This window comes from Prinia subflava, chromosome 2 (genome assembly GCF_021018805.1).
Source record: "Prinia subflava isolate CZ2003 ecotype Zambia chromosome 2, Cam_Psub_1.2, whole genome shotgun sequence".
NCBI lineage: Eukaryota > Metazoa > Chordata > Aves > Passeriformes > Cisticolidae > Prinia > Prinia subflava.
In genome coordinates, this window is record NC_086248.1 from 105,645,851 (window position 1) to 105,666,610 (window position 20,760).

The 20,760-nt window shown below is 42.6% G+C and overlaps 1 protein-coding gene across 8 annotated transcripts in view; it reads right to left on the reverse strand.

Moving 5' to 3' along the window:
- Nucleotides 1-228: 228 nt before the first annotated feature.
- Nucleotides 229-20,760, reverse strand: part of USP34 (ubiquitin specific peptidase 34) — a 110,873-nt gene continuing 90,341 nt past the window's right edge. For 4 of the 8 annotated variants that reach the window (XM_063391445.1, XM_063391447.1, XM_063391444.1 and 1 more), the window contains exons 59-81: nucleotides 20,286-20,371; nucleotides 19,004-19,172; nucleotides 18,846-18,920; nucleotides 18,173-18,324; nucleotides 17,721-17,769; nucleotides 17,525-17,629; nucleotides 17,361-17,405; nucleotides 16,257-16,361; nucleotides 14,156-14,303; nucleotides 12,545-13,179; nucleotides 11,342-11,499; nucleotides 10,432-10,510; nucleotides 8,057-8,183; nucleotides 7,597-7,704; nucleotides 6,468-6,572; nucleotides 6,219-6,343; nucleotides 5,054-5,206; nucleotides 4,048-4,171; nucleotides 3,284-3,363; nucleotides 2,581-2,721; nucleotides 2,308-2,454; nucleotides 1,748-1,907; nucleotides 229-1,500 (exon numbers count right to left, since the gene is read on the reverse strand). In XM_063391445.1, the coding sequence (XP_063247515.1) occupies nucleotides 896-1,500; nucleotides 1,748-1,907; nucleotides 2,308-2,454; nucleotides 2,581-2,721; nucleotides 3,284-3,363; nucleotides 4,048-4,171; nucleotides 5,054-5,206; nucleotides 6,219-6,343; nucleotides 6,468-6,572; nucleotides 7,597-7,704; nucleotides 8,057-8,183; nucleotides 10,432-10,510; nucleotides 11,342-11,499; nucleotides 12,545-13,179; nucleotides 14,156-14,303; nucleotides 16,257-16,361; nucleotides 17,361-17,405; nucleotides 17,525-17,629; nucleotides 17,721-17,769; nucleotides 18,173-18,324; nucleotides 18,846-18,920; nucleotides 19,004-19,172; nucleotides 20,286-20,371 (3,681 nt within the window). In that variant the 3' untranslated portion in view covers nucleotides 229-895. The remainder of the gene's footprint in view (nucleotides 1,501-1,747; nucleotides 1,908-2,307; nucleotides 2,455-2,580; nucleotides 2,722-3,283; nucleotides 3,364-4,047; nucleotides 4,172-5,053; nucleotides 5,207-6,218; nucleotides 6,344-6,467; nucleotides 6,573-7,596; nucleotides 7,705-8,056; nucleotides 8,184-10,431; nucleotides 10,511-11,341; nucleotides 11,500-12,544; nucleotides 13,180-14,155; nucleotides 14,304-16,256; nucleotides 16,362-17,360; nucleotides 17,406-17,524; nucleotides 17,630-17,720; nucleotides 17,770-18,172; nucleotides 18,325-18,845; nucleotides 18,921-19,003; nucleotides 19,173-20,285; nucleotides 20,372-20,760) is intronic. The other 4 variants (XM_063391448.1, XM_063391450.1, XM_063391446.1 and 1 more) reach the window with 3 other exon arrangements.

Consider the following 20,760-nt stretch of genomic DNA (forward strand, 5'->3'; position numbering starts at 1 on the left):
ATAAGAGATGTTAAAATGAGATGCTAAGTTCCACTGGCTTTTGACAGCACTTCATGTTCCAAGCACCAGTCCCTCTCCACTGTATGGCTGAACACTCGTGCACACTGAACAAGCACCAAAATTTACATCAAATCTGAACCTCTGACCATCACTTCTCTGCTGCTGTTTAACTTACGAAGTTCTTTGCTGAGAAATCCAAAGACTGAAGCAACATATTATAAACAAATGAAAAGTCATCACAATCAGTTTAATGAAGTGCACAGAATAGCAATTGATCATGTCAATAAAAATAAAACAATTAATTTTACATCAAGTGTGCTTTATTTCCTCCACAGGTATTCTGTTAAATAAAGCACCATATATATACTGCCAGGCCACAGCTAAAGAGGATTCTTTACAGAATCAAATTTCTTGTGGTTGTTTAGTATACAAGTAAACTTAATTTTGATAATAAGAACCACAGCGATCTGAGGCAATCTGCCTCGATTATAAGGTACAAAACTGGCACAGAGGACACCATATTATACACAGTAAAAATGCCATAAGTTTAAATTACATCATACAGGGCCAGGAGGCCCTGTCTCCCAGACAGCCATATTAAATGAAAGCCACTACAGTGAACTCTTAATTACATAAAACATAGCCATTGTCTGATTGCCCTTTAAGAAAGTGTACGGTAGATGCAAAATAAAATAAGATTTAAAAAAAATAATCTTGAGTTCTGCCTGACCAAGAATTAAGCATATAAATCTATCTTGCCATTCAAGCAGAGAGCACTGGACAAACTGAAGCACAAAACAGAAATAAGCAAAACTTATACAAACAGCATTTTTTGGGGGAAGAAGGATTAAAAAAAAAAAAAAAAGACTTAAAAGCAGACATGCTCCATCTAATGTCAAGAAGCAGCTTGGTTTCCTTTCGCGGATATCCGTGTGACCACATGAATCGTAGACTCAATGGTCCTGCACAGGATGTCTAAAATGTCATGCTGCTGCATGTGACTAAAAAGTCCTCTGGAATGGCCACAACTGATTGATAAATTAGTTTCGGGGTCCTGGGATGGTAAGGCTTGGCCATCGCAGCTCCGCAAGTCTGCGAGGTCGGATAAAACCGCTGAAATCGACGTGGAAGGAAACTCCGAGTCCTCCTTGGCTCCCATGGAATCCTTGGAAGCCTGCAGGTCTTTGAACTCTTTGCATTCTTCAAATTTCCCGTTGCCCGGCTGCTCCTCCGCGTGCTGCGCGCGCGCGGCCATCACGATGTCTTCGGAAAACGAAGAGGGCACTTCCATCCTGTACTCCTTGACAGAACTGTTCTCGGGGGAGGGCGGGTCCTGCTCCGTTCCCGGGTCGATGATGGACGAGTCCCTGGTCTCGTTGTCCGAGGTGCTGGTGGGGGTCAGCGCCTCGCGGGGCTCGGCTTTGATGTCGCCGATGTCCACGGTGTGCTCCTCGTCGCTGCTCACCCGCCGCCGCTTCACCGGGGTGGCTCCTTCGTCATCTGCAGGGACAGGGGAACGTGCTCAGTGAACAGGCCCTGCTCCACTCCCACCCTGAACACAGCACTTCAGCAAACACCTACTACTGCCTTGCGGACAATTCGTGCAATTCACAAATTTTAGCTCCATAATTAAATGATATTTTAAAGTGGACTACTGGGATTTGGAGCCAAGGAATGGCCCACCCTGCAGGGATATAATAATGTGGTACATGACTTTGATAAAAGGTTCATCAGAGCAACACCAAACCTTTAGTTTTTCTTTCTTTGGCTTCTTGCTCTTGTAATGAGTTCCTCTGTTGCTGACAAGCTCTACATTTGTTTAAAAGCTCTTGTAAAGTTGGAATCAGGGCCGAGTTGAGCTGTTTGGGAGTGTGCACCGAAAGCAGCAAGGCAAGCGCTCGGAGGTCCTGGAAACAGAGGAACAAACTTCAGGCTTCTTTCAAAAAGGTGTCTGATGGATCTTGCACACAGAGATGCTATTCACGTTCTGAGCAGCCCAAAGATCCCATTCTAGAGCTACTCACACCGCTGCAATTCCCCACTCACCATCTGCTGGCCTTAACACAGATCTGTCCTGGGGCTGGCACTGCTGTGCTGAGACACAAAACCTTGCCGGGTTACAGCCCTCCTACCATTAATGCTCCTGCAGTTGTTAACACTTTGCTCCCCACAGTCAGGTCAATATTCCCAACTTCCCACGCACTCCCCAGGAGCCCAGCAGAGGCAGGGGTGGCCAACACCTGGCACAGGGCACTGCGGAGTTTCTGTAGGAAATCAGCTGCCTAGTGTTTGTTAGAAAAGACTCACCCCATTTAATGTAGAGCTTGCTTTAGAAATTTCAACTCTCTGGTTGCTGAAGTCAGATTCTAGGCTTTGATACTGATTTATTAGATTTGTAATTAGAGTATTGATTAGGTTGGCACAGTTTGCTTCCGAAAATACCTGCCCTTGCACCTGTGGAAACAAAGTAGTTTTTTAAAAGCCACAAAAAATTGGAACTGTGAAAACAGCATTCCAAAATGAAGCAGCACCAGTGCTTGCATTCCTTGGAGTAATAATTATTGCTAAAAGACCACGTACCTTGAGAAGGAAATGGGTCAGAAAGGTGTAGACAATGTTGTTGTTAAGAAAGGTCCTTTCATCCATCAGAATACATTTGATATATTCTGCAAAAACTGGATCTTCACAGAGGAGCTTCACACAGTTCTTGGACATTGCAGACTGGCAAGGCGAGAGAAGATGGCAGAGTCAGCACTAGAACTGCAGGCCAGGCCCACTGAGAGTTCAGGTCTATCAGATGCCAGGAAATTGTACAAAACAACTACTGACAATTCTTATTTCCCGTTTTCCTGTGATGAAGCTCCTTCCCCAGAAAGGCCAGTTTATCCCCACCAGTGTATATGGGAAGGGACAGAGCCTCCAGATCTGAGCCAACCACAGGGCCCTCTGCAATTGTACCCAGACCTTGACACGTCCTCATTTCCCCTTCACCATCCCAGTGTTTGTGCTACATAAAAAGCTGGAATTTCAGAGGCAGGATGAGGTGCTTTCTGCACACCCACCACCGGTACTGGGGGGAATTGCTGTGTTAAACTTTTGCAGGACACAGGGAGCAATCAGAATTTGCCAGATTTTTATATTTGATTTAGCAGAGTTTCTCAGATGGCAGTAACACAGGCAGAGTATTTTATGAAACAGCACCCATCAGTTACAACTGAGGATTCTTTGTTCCACATTCAGGGTGTTTTGCCTGTGCTTCCATTCTGTTGGTTCTGACTCTTACCTGAGTCTGGCAGAGCTCAGTCCAGAGTTTGGGGAAGAGCGCAAGGTGAAGAGGCAAACCTTCATAAGCAACCAGGACACCTGCAGTGGTACGAGGGAAGAAGTCAGTGTGGGAGAACTTTGGGGGAGACACACAAATTCCTCAGAAAAGCAGTGCTAAGGTGACGTCGTTTTATAGGATCACATTCCAAGCATTTGTATGATCAGAAAGCTGTAGTGTCCGTGAGGTTTTTACAGTCCATTAAATAAATACATTGGAAAAGCATGACAAACAAGCAGATTGGTGATTCAGGGGATAAAAGGACATTCTCTCACTGCTCTTTGGACGAGATTACTGGTATGACACTGAGGAACTTGCCCTCAGGGTTGTGTGGGAATACAAAAATTGAAATATTGGCAATTAATTGCCATTGCTGAGATGCTGAGGATCCAGGATCTGATCCAAAGCCATTTAAACTGCCAGCTACCCAGAAACAGCCTTAGTGAGTCCTGTCTTAAACTCTAAATGTACAATCAGACTGAATTCTCAGTGTGACTGACCTCAGCTCTTTTCTGGACAGACCCAAAATATTTCAGTCCTGTGGGTAAGGCTGCACTCTCTTATAAACAGATTAATGGTTTTGTGGATAAAAATAATACCCAAATACAACAAGTTTCACAAGCTCTGCTTTTTCTTAAAAACTCTGAATATAACACTTAGTGGGGAAGGACTCAGAGCTATCACAGAAAAAAAAATTCCTTTGTCTGTTTCACATTGACACTTACTCATTTTAACTAAAGTTTCAGTAAACTTTTCACAGTTGATTGCAACTCGACACAGGAGATGGATGAACTGGTGGTAGGAGAAGAAATAGTCCAGCAGCATGCGGTCGTAAACATCATCTTTGCCCTGAAGATTTAAAAGAGCCTCGTTTAACCTCCAAAGCCACAGGACAGCTCCCAGATTCCCCTGAGCATCTCCCTGCCTGTCACTTGCCCTGCAATGTTTCATCCTGGACCACAGGAAAACAGTGGGAATCTCCAGGAGCCTCCTCACCCAGGCCTTGGCAAGCACCAGGGTGTGACAGGAGGTGGATGGTAAATGCAATTCCCTGCCAGGAAAATCTCTTACTGCAGCATTCTGAGCCAATACCGAGAGGGTGCAAAGCTGTGCAAATACCACAGCTTGAAGAGGACAAGGAAAGAATGCAGTAACTTTGTATCACATAGACACCTAAATATATACACACTACTGCTTTTTAAATCATAACTTGTCAGTTGTGATCTGTAGAAGTCAGAATTGCCTTGAGACTGAGCTTCAGAGCAGAATTTTTAGGAATGTCTCAAACCCAGTGATACATATATGTCAATATTTCAACATTTTGGATGTATATAAGCTTAAAATGGCATCAGAGAGCCAAGTGGAAACGTCTAAAACTCAAGCAAAAAAATGCAACCTTATATAAAGCAGCTGAATGAAAAACAAGCATGCAAAGCCACAGGGCAATGTGACTGTGGATGTGGTTCTAGAGGTTTAAAAATATTCTCCTTCCTAATGTATTAGGAATTTGATATAAAGGGTGAAATACCGTGTCATGTAATATGACAACTTTTTAAGTCCAGGTATTTACATTTTGTAGTGTCACTTCTGGCTGCACGATGGGGAAACCCACTAGAGACACTTTCTGGCTCTCTAACATCTTTTCAAACCCTTGGATTACACAGTCAATTTGATGGTGCACAAATAGACACAGCATCATTCTGAAAGCTTTAAAAAAGAAGGGTTACTTACCCTACAGTAACCGTGCTTCTTCGAAATGTGTTGCCCACACAGATTCCCATCTACGTGCACATAGGCCCCATGTGCAGGAGATTGGATTCTTTCTGAATAGCTGTGTCCACTGGGGCTGTGCCTGCACCCAGTGTGTCCTTGCGACCACTGTACCTGAGGGCACAAGGGGTATGGCGGCTTCAACCACCACTCAATTCCTTCACCCGTAAGAATCCCCTAGGACAGGACTCGGAATTAGCACAGCAGGAGGAGCACAGAATCTGTGTGGACAAAGCATCTTGAAGAACCACAGTTACTGGACAGCAAGTAACCAGTTCTCCTGCTTCAAATGATTGTCCATACATATTCCTTTTCGGGTGGGATTCACCTGACCTGACTTTAGCTATCTAAAATCTAGGCACTGGTGTTCCCTGCACTCCGTGGAGAGGGAGTCGCCTCATCCACACTCAGGAGCCTGGGGCAGGAAGGACGGGAGCTCTTTCTCTCCTTCCCAGGGTAACTATTTATGGCCAGGAGCCCCAGGAAGAGCTGGGTGCTGACCTTTTAGATAGGCAAAGTGACGTGAGCTGAATCCCACCGTTGCTGCAGCTGTAACAACGGGACGTGGCAAGTCACTACGGAGTAGCCCCACCAAAGCTGGCATCCCATCAGGAAGCTCACAGAAGGGAAAATGGAAAGACTTGAAGCCCTTTATGACATTTCAGGCACTGGATTTTACCCGAACAAGCAGGAGATTACGCCTCAGTCCCAGCTGAATGGACTCTAATGGAACCTGTGGTTCTCCTTGGCTGTCTGGCAATAAATCTTAAAACAGTGTGAAACCCATCTGGACAATCCCTGGATGGTGCCTCAATTTCCTTTATAAGTGCCACAGACGGACTGGGAAATTACCCAAATGTGTGCTATGGGTTTTTTTCCTACCACAGGGCCCAAACCCTTCTGGTGTCTGCGATATGAAGCTGTGTATCCCCAAGGGCAGGGAAATGGTGCTTCTAAAGTGCACATCCAGAATGGAGTATATGAGGACAACACATCTTGAAGAAGATTTATGCTTTGTGTACAAAGAAAAGGTAAATGCATTGAGCTACTGGATTCTTCCAATACTTATAAAAAAAAGGGAAAACAACAGAGAAATAATTCTTTATAGGACCACTTGTTTACATACCTTGCTGGCTTCCACCATGGTGGGCAAGAGGCACATGTTGAGTTCGGGACGCGGAGGACGAATATTGCTTTTCCCCCCTATTAATTTCAAATTTTCACGACATGGAAAATAAGGTCCAAGAGACACTGTAGTGTAAGTTCGGATAAAATAGGGATATATTAAAAAGGTCAATATTTGACATCAGCAAGGAACACGATAGAGCAATAATAGTGTAAGAGAACTTCAAAATACAATCACTGAAATACCTACTTGGGATATTACTGTGGTGGTATGTACAATGATTGTGCTGTAGAAATGGAACCAGAGTATGTAGGAAATCATGAGGACTTAAAAGTACAAGCTCCTTGAGGACATCTACAAACAAAAAGTTGTTTTTGCTATTACAAATTGTTATTTCTTAACAGCAAACAGTTCAACGTAAGGCTCATGCATTTGCAAACTCTCTCTCGTATCCCTTTCTCCGCAGCTCTGCCATGAGCAACGCCTGAGTGACACCCCTGACTCCATCCCAATTCCCTTCACCTCTGCCCCTGGGAGAGACCCTGCTCAGTGGTGCAGCAACCACCAGGGAGGGCCAGCTCCGAGAATGAGAACCTCAATGAAATTACCCTCTTTGCTTCTTTAACAGAGCAGGTTTGACCCCTGGAAAATGGCAACCAGCAGCAGTCAGGAGGACAATGAGAAAATACTCAGAGTAGGGGAAATGCATACAAATCACATCCAAAAAAAGGTATTTTGGACACAGTGTTAGGCCTTTACTAGCAATCCATTAAATCATATTAAAAAAGCCTAAACTAAAAAACACCTGGACCTTTCTGAAATAGCTCTGCTAATGCAAGAGAGGCATTTGTATATAATATCTGTGTCTACACTTTAAAAAGCAAATCCATTCTTTTCTACAAGCTATTTAAGCTTAAGTTCCACTATTACACCTCACAGTACTGAATCATAAAAATAATCAGGAAAAGCTGTTTCTCAGAGTAACTTGGTCTCCACACTGCTTTCTGAGGGGAGCTTTAGTTCATGTTTGAATTTTACTGTCAAGTTTGGGATTTGACTCTAAACTCAGTGACACCTGAACAGAGGAGTTACTCCTCAGTCATGCCCCCTCTCAGGTGGCAAATCGGTCCCACAGAGTGACCCTTTGTGCCTTTTTGTGCCCCCAGTCTGTGCCTAAACTGAGCACAGGAATATCCAGTGCAGCCTGCCAAACCCAGAACTCTTTGGAGCAGGAACAGCGGCACTGGTGCCCTGACAGAATCACACCAACCATCCCGACCTCCAGAGTCTCTAGCAGAGCACATGCGCTTGCAGAAGTGGCATTTCCATCTCACAGCAGGTGCCTGTGCAGGACAGGTCCTGCACGGCCAGGACTTACCAATGCAGGCGTTTCTAAGCTCGGGAGGACTGTAGGAATTGAGCAGAGTTAAGAGCTTATGGGCAAATTCAATCCGCTCCTGCCACTGAATGAGAGCTTGCTTCACATCTGCAAATGCAAACATCCCAGGAGGCTGCTTAGCTCATGGCTCAAAAGCTCGTTAAATAAAGCACAGAATTGTACTGCTGAGGAATCTCTTTTTCCTCTACCATGGTCTTAATCCATCTAGGAATCTGTTAAATCTCACTGGTCTACTGCCATTAAATTTATGAAATCTACTTTTGTATTAAGTCAATAAGTAATTTAATAAGCAACAATTTAATATTCATTAACAGCCACATAGTCTACTGTACAGCAAGTTTTTAAAAACAGCTAACAAGCAAGACAAAACACTAGGGTTGGGGCGAGGAAAATCAATTTAGAGACAAGAGGCATAATCAAACAAGAGTTATAATCAAACCTTTTCTTTGCAGATATGGGCGTGTGGATTTCAGAACCGAAAGGAAAATGGACAGAAGCTCTACCAGGTCTCCAGTCACATGGCAAGCTGTGGCCTCGTGGTACATCATGTGCAACGTGTTAAAGGACTGGAAGGAAGGAAAAAATGCCAAAACTTTGTTGCCAAACTAGTGTTAATATTCCTCTTTTTATTCTGCAGATACATTTACATTTATTTTATGCTCAAATAAGGTATTTTATACTCAAAAAATATAAGGCATTGGATATAATCACAAAGTTCTTAATTTGTTTTCAAGGTAAAACGTTTGCATTACCAGCTCAGAATAATTACCAAGTTTTCACACCTTTATCTACAACCCAATGAACAAAGTGTCCTTTGAGACAGTGTTCCTATATCCCTGTAATCCCAAACTTTCCTTGCCAGCAGACAGTGATACAAGAGGTGCACAAAGACAGCCAGATATATGAATTTGGGGAAAAAAGGTAGGATTAAGATGGATGCCAGTCATTTTTCAAAATGCTGCTGAGGGCTATATGGTTGTACATCAGATGAATTACTTCTCCTTTTATACCTTGTGGGCATCTGTGATTTATAGAAATATTGGGAAGGAAAAGCAACTCATTTCCGAACTGCAAAAATTCTAGCACGGGATGTAAGAGAAGATATTTAATCTGCTGGGGTATTTGAAAGATAAAGAAACAGTAGCCTCAGTCCCTAGAATGCAAACCCTTGCCAGGCCCTTTTTATATTACAGTGAAGACAAGAGACATACAGCCACCCCTAAGTGGAAAACTTTCCTGGATGTGACAACTCCTTAATGCAGTTTTTTGTCACCAGGCAAAACACTTCCAGCCAACAAGTGACAATATAAGGCCAGCTAACCTCAAGCTGTAAAGCAGCAACAATTTAATCTAATTTCTAGCAATGTTTTACACGGGATAAATTCATTTCCTATTACACACTCTCCATAAACTTTATTATCCATTGTTAGAACGGACGAGGGCTAACTAAGCTAAACCAAATTCTTTTCACACATCTCTATGTATGTGCTTTAATCTACTTACATTTCACATGTGGATAACCTTATATCCCGATTCCTGACTTTTTACACCCAGTTTATGGATGGAGGTATTTTCTTAACAAAAAGGAACAGATATTCTAGAGCCATTAACTACAATTAATTAATCTATAGTCTTGTATTTATAACAAGCTCCTGAAAACTCAATTTTCAAATAGCACTGCACTGTTTCTATAATTCCAGCTCTTTTTACCACACTTTTCCCCAGAAAACGCAAACTTGTGACATAAAAAGAGTTAAGAGAATTTTTTTATACAAACCATATAAAAATGGGACTGGAATCAACCTGAAAGCATCATCCAGTCCAGCCACGTGCCTAAAGGCAGACTAAATATCCCTGACAGATGTTTGCTCCAAGTCCTGACGACTTCCAGTTGTGCTGGCTGCCCCCTCCTGCAGCAACCTATTCCAAAATCCCATTTTCTGCAGAGCCACAATTACCTCTGAGCCACTTGTCTTGCACCTTGGATTTTCCTAGTTGAATCTCTCTCATGAATACACTGTTCTACAGGTGCCAAGAATAAACTGGATCTTTGTTTTATGCTTTCTCCAACACATCCAGATTTTTACTCTTGTCCTCAAAGGGATCCTGCCCCATGGAGCACTGCCAGTACTTTTAATAAACACAGCTTCTCATCCATCACCTCCATAATGGAAGTGCTGAATGGAATCCAGGATATTCCACTCATAACAACATGTGGATCTGTAGAGTGAAACTGCTGGGAGCAGAGGCTTGACATTCCAACTGTATCCATTTCAGAGGTGCATAATTTCATTTATTTCCATTCAATTTTGAACTAATTCTGGTCTGGTCTCAGGAACCAAATCCCCTTTTAGAACAATTAGATGTGCTCCAGAAATGCATTTTAGGTTCACTTGCATCAGAAAGAAATCGAGTTTCTGTGTTTCAGACCACTCCTTGCAACAAAGGCACAATAGGTAGGAAGGAAAAGGAAAACTGCCTCAGGAGGGCCTCAAAGGAGGGTCAGAAATATTAATCACCACTGCAGCTGAGAACCCTTTCAGTTATTTCTGGTTTTTAACCTGTTGCCTTTACACTTTTTAACTACTAACAACTGTGTGACTGCACTCAGCCATTCATTCCCAATTACCTGTAACAAAAGGAATGACAACAAAAAAAGCGTAAGTTTATTCCTCTCTGCATAATCTGTTTGTGGTTTCCCCTCTGTCCTGAGAAGCAGAGAAACAATTTCCTGATCATTTTAGTACTAAAAAGAAATCTCATTAAAGCTGACGGGGTGAGATGTTTGCTCTAATTAAATAACAAAGTAATTACCTCAGTCATCAGAATCAATCCTCTATTGAACACAACCAGAAGTCTGTCTTCATCAGATTCTAATAATATTCTGAAGGCACTAGGAAAAAAATCCAAACATTGAGAACACTGAAAATCGCATCCCAAGCCTAAAATTGTTACACTCACGCTGTTATTTTGGAAAATAATCACAGAAGAATAAAGAAACCCCAAAGGTACATAATTTTTCTCATCATTACCCCCCCTTCCTCCTTAATTTAAAAATGCCTATGCCATCGACCTCCTTTATGTTATGGGAAGTAATCTATAAATAACCTTAACAGACTATTTCCCAGACAACCCCTGCAAAACTGTGGAAAATGATGTACTTCAAAAGATAGAAGTTTATGCTTCTTAAATGATACATTTAAACAGATTCAGTCAAGCATATGTTTGGCCTTTTAAATATCTGAAAACATTTTTATTGGAGTGTTTTCTGCTTACAGCAGAGCAGAAAGGAGAGGATTATGCTAATGAATGGTTTCTTTCAACATGAAGATTATTTGGGACAACGTGGCTGCGCTGTGTGGCAGGTGAGTGACAGGTGAGTGCACGTAGCCCTCCAGGTGACACACACTGTCCTTTCCACGAGGGTTTCAGAGCACCAACAGCTCCATTTGAAACCCCAGCCCTGACCTACATGCACAGGCAATTTATAGCTGTGCTGAGAATGCCCAAGCAGCACTTTCAGCTGTGTTTTCTGAGACCAGAAATGAAACACTCTTTGAAGAACATGGTACAATAAAACTGCCCCACAGGCACAATTTCTACATCCCATTTCTGCTCCGAAGTAACAACTGCCAATAAGAGCAGCTGGAACTACGGCTCTGCTCGTGGGGGGAGGCTGAGGAGGCAATTCCAGCTGAGCTGCTGGATGAGCACAGGGCTGTACCTTATGAGAGTTGTCCAACAAGAGCGTCCGTCCAAGCAGCGCAGGTAACAGCTTATGGTGGTTTTCTTAAATTGCTTTATGTCCTCTATCTCCTCCTCTCTCATGTCCGGCCTCTGAGCTACAAACAGCTGCATGAGGTTAAACAGCTCTTCTACTGCCTAAAACACACAGAAATACTTGGTTAGAGTCAGCTCTCTCACTATGGTATGGTTCAGACTTCATTTCAAAGTTATAAAATCAGATGCTTTGATGCTTCCCAAGAGCACAGCTCACTGTCACGTTTATGTGTCATCTATATATGTACAAAGCAACCCGAAATCCCCATCCCTGTGACCAAACATTCAGAAAGCTGCTTGTGCCAAAACCTGCTGCAGTCCCATATGCCTGGCAAACACCAAACACAGTGGAGTAACTCCGGTCCCTTGCAAGACAAACTGAGACTTCTGAGGGGAGATGCCAACGAGGAGAGCAATGGGACTGCCAGAGTGTAAAATTTCTCCATGAGCTGATCTAGGCAGAAGTTCCAATGTGGAAGATTCCCTACACATCCTCCTCCTCCTCTCCCTGGTGATGGGAAGCTTTGTATTCTTTGTGTCCCTGCACATCCCAAAGGACCCCAAAGCAATATTCACTGTGTAACCATTGAAACCCGGGCCCATGGTCTTTTCCAGCCTCTGTAAGGCTGTTGTTTGAGCATCACACACGGCCTACTCTAACCAGCCCCTGGTGTCTGCTGCAGGTGTCACTGTGTTGTACTGACACACGACTCCTATGTCTGCCAAAGATATGTGGGTGTTCCCAGGGGGAACACCAGACTGTCCTCCCCTGGAATCCAATGGGAAAAATCTTGGCCCTATTCCAGAAAATGAAAGCAAAGAAGAAACTGGGAATTCCTCCACCTTGGTTATAATGCAGCCTCCTTTCCAGAGAGCTTAATCCTTGTCTCTTATGACTAGGCTGGAATACTGAACAGTGGAAACACCAGTGCCTGCTCCCAAAACACGACAACTGCTCTCCAGCTGCTACACAGTGAGGAAAACCCAAACCAATCCCCCCTAAAGTGTGGCAAACGGATCTAAAGACACGAATTATTCCACCAGGAAACCCACACGTAACGCTTTTGCCCCGGGGTTTGTTAAGTTACAAGAGACCCTGGGTGAGAGACAGAAGGAAGGACCGGTGCACTGGGTGTGGGTCACTCACTCCTGGGTACTGGCTGGCATGCGGGGTGAGGTTCTTGAAGGCCCACTGGATGTTCTGGTGAGAAGCCAGCTGCCGGGTGAAGGCAGGGGACTGCTCGCAGCACAGGCGCAGGATGCCGTAGTAGGCGGGCAGCATCCCGCGGTTGAAGAGCACCACATCCTGGTCATCGTGGTCCGCGAGGATGTAATTGAAGGCAATGTTCTTGGTCACCACGGGGTTCTGCACGATAAGGCGCACGTTCTCGGGACAGTCCACACACACGTTGTACCAGAAGGACAGCAGGGCCTGCTTGTTGTGGTTGGTGGCGATGGCTGGCTCCGAGAGCTTGGGCTGGAAAAGGTTCCACAAGTCCATGAAGTAAGTGGAGAACATGAGCTTCTCAGTTTTGGAGATCAAACAGTACGTCATGAAACTGAAGTAGGGCACCAGTTTGGTGGTGCCGTGAACAGCAGCGTCGACGTAGAGCTTGGCTCGTGAGAGCAGGCCCAGGAGCACGTTGTAGACCTGGTGCAGAACTACTGTGGTGTCGGGGCTGAGGGGCAGGTCCCGCGTGGGGATGTGCAGAGAGCGGGTCGATCGGAACATCTGACGGAAGGAATTGCTCGGAATAAGCGACACCAAGAGATAGGCTGCAGCTTCAAATAAAAACAGATTTGTTACACCTTTGACAGTGACATACCTGCTTAACAGCCATGTAAACAGCAATTAAACTGCACTGCATGTTCCATTTACAGATTTCAAAACATCTTACAGAATCTGGTATTACTATATTCACACTAGAAAAAAATCCCCGTGGATAAGAGCAGTACAAAGCACATCAGAAGTGGTGCTGGGATGTGCTACCTACATCCCTGACTGCTGCCTGGTTCTCCCTGTGCTAACACAATGCATGCCACCACATAATGCGATCCCAGATCCCATCACACAATTCATCCCAGAGGTTTTCCATGACTGAAGCTGTCCATTGCTCAATGAAGAGGTCATTACCTCCTCAGAGATGTTTACAACTGGAGCCTGTTGTAAACACAAAGCTGTGCCTCCAGTTTTCACATCTCCCTCAGCCACAGAAATGTGTTAAAGGTCAGTGGCCTGTACTGTGGAGTCTCCTTTGCAAAAAAATTGACACAGGGAAAGCTGAAAATGTTCTCTGGCAAGGTGACAGTGTGATTCCTGGCAGAACAAACCAGAGAGCCAGGATACCCTGGAATCTGGGAGAAAGCACAGGTGGCTTCTCCTTGACCCACAGCTTCAGAGGACTCAGCTGAAGATTACTGTGGAAGAACAACAGGCACTACTCCCATCTATTATACAGCCATGTGATGGACAGAATGGAAAACCTCTGGAATTCTCTCTTTCCCTTCTTCAGGTTTCCCTGGACCTTGCAGATTGACCACATAAAATACAGAAACTACCAATGTATTATTCAAGGTACTAAATGAAAACAGAGTTTTCATCAGAACTGGTAACACCTCTGGATGAGGCACCACAGTTATCCTAAGATTTTAAAATCCAGCAATTCTAAACCAACTGGAAAAGGAAGAAAAGACAAACACAGGGGCATGCAACTCACTGCAACAGGTGACAAATTGTCTCCAATTAAAATTCACTTACAAGTTCTCACTCGAGGGTAGTTGTGAGCCAGGAGGAAACGTTCAACCCAGTTTTCCATGTTCTGCAGGACCCAGCTGTGAGCGAGTTTGTTCCGCGGCGTTTGCACAGCCAGCCAATCCAGGCACTGAGAGGGGTTGTACTCAATGACCTAAAGCAGAGGGGAAAAATCAAAAGGAATACATTAATCTTTCTCCTATGCACTGATTGTATTAAAAAGCCCTAAAGTCACTTTTAACATTTCTTTTTAAAATCACTTAGGGCTACCAAAGCACCTGCAAGACCGAGCTGCTCTGCATACAAAGAAAACCTTATTAAATTTCACTGGTTTGTGCTTCTGAACCTTGTTCTCAGTTCTGAAAGTTCAGTCTAAGCCCATGAAATTACTCTGCCTATTCTTTCTGCATATTTTGAGATATTAAGGAGCTGAAATATTAAGCACTAAGATGGAACAACCTTGTCTTTATAAACACATATTTTTAAAAAGTATCTAACACAAAAACCTTAACACAGAATGAGTATTTTGATAAGTTATATCAGAAGAACATAAATGGTATGCAAAGATGTTCAAACAGCTTCATGCTGAGGGTAATGATCACATTTTTTTATTGAATATACAATTTGAAGGAATAAATTCATCCAGCACTTTCCAAAGGCAATGAGTGCTGTTGTGCAGTCAGCAAACCCCTCCAGAGAGTAAGGAGAAAATGAGGCTTCCTGTGCTTTTCTGGCTCTGTGTAGCTGGAAATCTGTTGACATGAGGTCAATAAATGCAGGTTGTTCTTTTGTTAGTTTTTAAAATCTACTCTTTTTTTTTACCTCAAGGCCCAGGTGCCCAGACAAGAAATAATTTTACCCCAAGGAATCAGAGTAGTAACTGGGTTGCTGAAGCTGTTCTCAGTTCCCCTACTCCACCTGAAGAATACGAGCAGCTGACACGACCATAACTCTGCTTATAAAATTTTAATCTCATTTTAAAAATGAACACCTAAGAACCATCTCCTCCCTTTATTTAGAAATGACAGATTGCTCTGTCAGGTTTCCTGGGGAATTGCTGGAGGGAATGTCCAAGACAGAGACACTCATTTCTCAGTGTCTGCAGAGCTCAATCGCTTTCTAACGATTTCTAGAAGCTGCAGAGGCTGTCAAAGTAGGTTCTACAGGCCAGGTCTGTGCAGTCACTGCTGGTCTCACCCCCTGGCTGCACCATTCACATCCCTGGACCTGTGTCAGCAGCTGGGTGTCCCTGTGCCCCTGGAGATGTGCTGTTTGAACTCCCTTTATCTGAGGTGCTGAAGTTACAGCTCATCCATCACACCACTGGCAACACTTGTGATCCTACAGCTGCCCCTGACAAGGAGGAAACCCTTTGGAACAGCACTCCATGTCCTAGCCCACAGTGCTCCAGCCCCATTTTTTAAAGGGAATTAAAGGGAATGAGCTGGGCCTCAGCAGTCTCCAGACTGGCCATGCTGCTCAGCCAGGAGTGAAGACAGTAAACTGTACTGGGAACTCAGAGAGCAGGTAGGTGAAGAGAAAGCTTTAATTGCTCATCTGTAGCTCAGATCAAGGAATTCATCCCTTGGTTAAAAAGTCTCTCATTTTAGAAACACAAGCAAGGTTGGTCCTGCACACAGCAATTATCCAGCAGAGTCAGTTTAGCACTATATTGTGTTGAAAGTGTTAATGGACATTTTCAGAGAACCAAAAATGCCAAATGAATATTCAAGGAATCTGTACAAAAAGGCCAAAAAAACCCCACAACCAAATGATGGGTGTTGAAACATTTTATAGGCCTTGCAAAAGGATAACTGAGAAAATGATGTGGAATTTGTATAGAAAAAGCATTCTAGGCCCTTATTAGGAATCAATTAATTTCTCATTAAATTAAAATTTGAAGTTAAACTGAAAGAGGAATTAACCCTACATTAAATCACAACAGAACTTTTTAATGTCTATTGGCTGTTGCTGTTTATTCAAAAGAGGAATGGTAATAAAAAAAAATCATGGACTGATGCAGGAAGGATAACAACAAAATGCAAGAGAGACATAAAAGAACCAAGAGAAAGACAATTTAGCTTCTGTTTTATTTTACATATTGTACCTCCCATATCCTCTGCAGAATGTAAGAAGCAAAAGGTGGCATTCCTGGAGGTCCACCAGCAAATTCCATGAGCATGGTGAGCAATTTGAAAAAAGGATTGGCTGCCTGTAATGCAGAAAAGGCAAAAATACCCGATTTCATTTATGTAATTTCATCCACATTTTTAAGAGTATTTTTTTTAAAACCCCAACGTCTGTAAGATTTCTAAGAACTTCAGACATGAACATTTATAATACTCGAATCCCTTACTATTTAATCTGCACATAATCCATATGTATCTACAAATTAAGCCACTGGTTACAGTCAGTGCAAAACAGGATCACACCAGACAGGATCAGTCTAAGAGAAGTCACAGGAAATATATATATTTTATATATATATGTATGTATGTATGCATGTATTAGAGAAAATATAGACATTATTCTGGAAAAAGGAAACAATCAACCTGTCCATTGTTGAAGAATTTACCGATTTATCCTGGTTTATATTTACAGAAGACTTCACTGGCTCAGATAAGTTATTATTTTTATGTATTTACATAACATGAAATACAGATCCTGGGAAATTTATTCGAAAGCATCCCATTTTGAGGTTTTACACTGCCAAGACTCACCCAGCTTTTAACAACGTTTCAACACCATGGTTACAACTATAATTATGTATTTTGCATCTGGGATCCATTTGGAACTCTCACTATTTCTGTTTTTACCAGGGCAGAAATTTACTCTGAATGAGAAACATGTTTGTCAGCACAGAACTGCACAGTGCCCCAAATCTTGAACAGTCAGATAATAAGTAATTATCTCCACTTATTCTTGCACACAATATTTTAATGTTACCAACTTTTTAGAAGAAATTCATACTGGTGGAGATTCTAGAAATGTTATTTGATTTGAATAAAACTTTCATCCTAAGTGGCACAGCAAATTTCTGTTTTACAGAACTTCACAAACAGTGCAGTCAGACTCATTTAATGGCACCAAAACTTCAATGGATCATCTTCCAGGTTCAAAGATTTTTAGCAAGCAAAGGATTATTTCTGTGATTTAAACCAGGAAAATATGACTACAGATTATTTACTGGACAGGTGGTGTGTTTACATACCTCAGGAGTCAGCTTTGCTATAGATGTGAACAGCATGGACACAATCTTCAAAAGAAAACACACAAAACTCACTTAGACTTGTGTTCATTCAGGTAAAATAATAAAGATTACCCCATGACATTTATCAGAGGAGATTTCAACAGCTACAGGTGCCTGCTACTCACGTGCTCTGCAAGGCGATTGTTGTAGCGGCACAAACTGAAAATGAGGTTGCAGGTTTGCCTGATGTTGATCCCATCACGGATATGTTGAAATAAAAAAGGGAAGCCCTGCAACAAATAAGCAGATAGAGTACACTGCCTACAGCTACACACCCCAGAGGGTTCGGGAGGCTAAAGCTGTCATCTTTAACTCGATTACCTTTCCTCCTGTCAGTGCTGCCATGTCGTTTTGTGACAAGGTCAAATGCCTAAAATGCAAGAGAAAATGACCATTTTACTTCAGCCATGATTATGGTTAGGGAGCCACTCAGGACTGAGTGTTAGTTCATATTCCTCAGTATCACAATATACAAGAGACAACAAAGGTGTTGATGTAAAACTGAACATAAAAAAAAAGTTATTCTTTAATGAGATAACAAATGAAAACCAAATATGGGCAATTGAATGTGTTCAAGTATTTCACCCAAGTCTTTCATTTGGTCAACAATGACAACCCCTTTTTAAGTTATTAAAATATAATGGGCTCATATACAAGCTTATTTATGCTGTTAAAAAAGCCCACAATAAAACCCTTAGACAAACTCATAAAATCTCTGACTCCTTTCTGAACTATAAATTCTAAATTGATTTTGTCTTATCAGAAGCTCTTGCCTTTCTGAGCGAGATTGTTCCACCAGAAGAGCAATCAGGGCAATCATCTTCTCAAGGGCAGCAGGCCTGTATTTCTCTTCTGCTAAAGAAAGGATGTCTTCCTCTTCCTCTTCTTCCTCCCCTTCTTCCTCAGAAAGCACTTCAACCTGGGGCTAAGGAAAAAACAGAGAACTTCAGTGTGGACGCTTTGAGCCTTTGCATATCCTGTCCTTTATTCCAAACAACTTCATCAACTTGCATGAATGAAACCAGGTAAGTATCCAATCAATCGATCTGCACACTGAAACATTCACTCTGCATAAGCTAAATTGTATTTACAAATACACGAGGTAGGCTGGCTGAAGATACAGTCTATTTAACAAAGAAAGCAGGTAAATTTAAGAACCTAAGTTGTACAACAGGAGCAAATAATCAACTGTTACTAGCATTACCATTAGCATCAAGTTAAGGGCAACTCTAATTGCTTTTACTCCATACCTATTTCTATATTAAACAATAATAGTCAATGCAGCGTATTTTTTAGATATTATATTCACTTTGACATTGAAAAAATTGTGGAAGTAAAGCAATTTTAATTTAACAGCTGAAAGATGATTCCAGACACACAGCAGTAATGATCACAGAGGTAAACCAGGAAAGATTAGATCTTATTACATGAAATAGCCAGACTTACATTCTCGGGCCCTTTGGTTCCCATGTAGAAATGGACCATTGTGGATATGGCTTGCAGAGAGAGCAAGAACTGGCTCTGAAAAACGCAGGGACGGAATTACTTCAAAATGCATTTGTGCACAGACGCCAGCAACTCCCCAAATCCCAGGCTTTACTCACTTCCTCCTCGCCCATTTTGGCAAATTCATAAAGGAAGGCGAAGTACTCGGTGAGGTGCTTGCTGTGGGGTTTGACGCCGTGCTCCATGATGGACAGCAGCGTCTTCACAAAGCGCGTGACGCACGAGCGGCTCCCGATGTCCTCCACAGGCCCGTCCATGTCATCCGAGCTGGCAACAACACAGCCAGGGTGGGTACTTCACACAGTGCACAGAGCACACAGTCACCCTGAGCCACACTAAAGAATTCACCAAAACTCCTGCTCTGTCCTGCTCTCAGAGCTCTCAGCCCAACCCACAGCCTCGATAACAACACAGCCCAACCTACGGCAGCATCGCGCACTTGAAATGCAGAAAGGTTCAGCAAATTACTGTTCTCAATCAAGATGCTGCTCAGGAAAAGAACTCTCAGAATGACAGTATTGGGGATCTCCTACGTAACATCATCCTCTGGATTTGCTTGTTGAATTCAATGAGAATGCAATTACAGCTATGGAACCAAGGCAAGGCACCTCCTGCACACGCCCTTGGCAAGGCAGGGAATATCCACCTCCAGCCTCAGACATCTGCTCAAGGCTGCATCTTGTCACTGAACAGAACCAAGTCACAGACTCAAGTAAGGCTTCCAAAGCAAATGAAATTCTACTTTTTGCCATGAATATTGTATCTTCATGTCCTAAATTTTGATGTGGAATCATAGTTATTACTAACTCTGCCATTTTTCCTCTGAGGAAAATTTATTACCATCATCACAACTTAAAACACAACAGGTGAAAGAAAAACCACTTTTTTCTTCTCATCATGTATCAAAAAGATTCGTAATTGGAGATAAAGTGAGTTTTCTTGATAATAAGCAAAGGAGAATCCAAGAGAGTTCCTCCTAATTTTTGACAAAACCTGTGATTTAGTTATAGGACTAACAGCTGATCTCCAAACTCTTTTGCTGGATGTACATAAAAGAACTTGCACCTTTGTCCTCCAGATCCAATTCACAGTAGGATTCTCAAGTCTAAGGAGTGAGATTTACATTTGCAGTGTCCAAGTGGCAGGGAAAATAAAGACCATGCTGAAAAGGTGCTCTAAGGGAGCAAATGTTTCAAACAATTTGACACTGCCCTTTGCAACCCTACTGGTATTTTCAAATAAATCAGAGCAGTTTGGGCAGAATAATGAAGAACAATTGGCACTATTGCAGCTTTCCATGACTGTTTTGAGTGACTCATTAATAAAAGCAGCTGCAGCAATGCGTGGAATGAAGAGAAGTTTGCAGGGGGTTTATTTTACCAGTCTTCCATTCCTGGCTGCAGGTACAGGTGTGCATGTACCGGCCTCAGCCTCTGGATCACGTGGATACACAAGCGCTGGAACATCTGCAAAGGGAGAAGGGAATGAACTCCACACCTTCAGTCCTTCACAAAAAGGTCAATATGTCATTCCTAAGCAAAGAATACTCTCTACCCAAGTCCCACTGCCAGCTCTTCACAGGTTCAAAGTTTGAAAGACAAAGCTGTGATTGTATTTTAACAGAAGAGTCAAGCCTGGTTTTTATGAAGAGACCCCATGGAGGAACCCTAAACCCAGCTTTTAATATTGGTGTGCACCAATCCATGACTCTATTCTTCTTCTTTGAAACATTTTGGTTTTTTTCTTTGAAACATTTTTTCTTGAAACATTTTGATATTTTTGGCAAGATTTTTTTTTTTAATTTTGCTGCTGGTTCATAGGAATTCACGTGAAAATTTAAAGCATTCATGAGGAG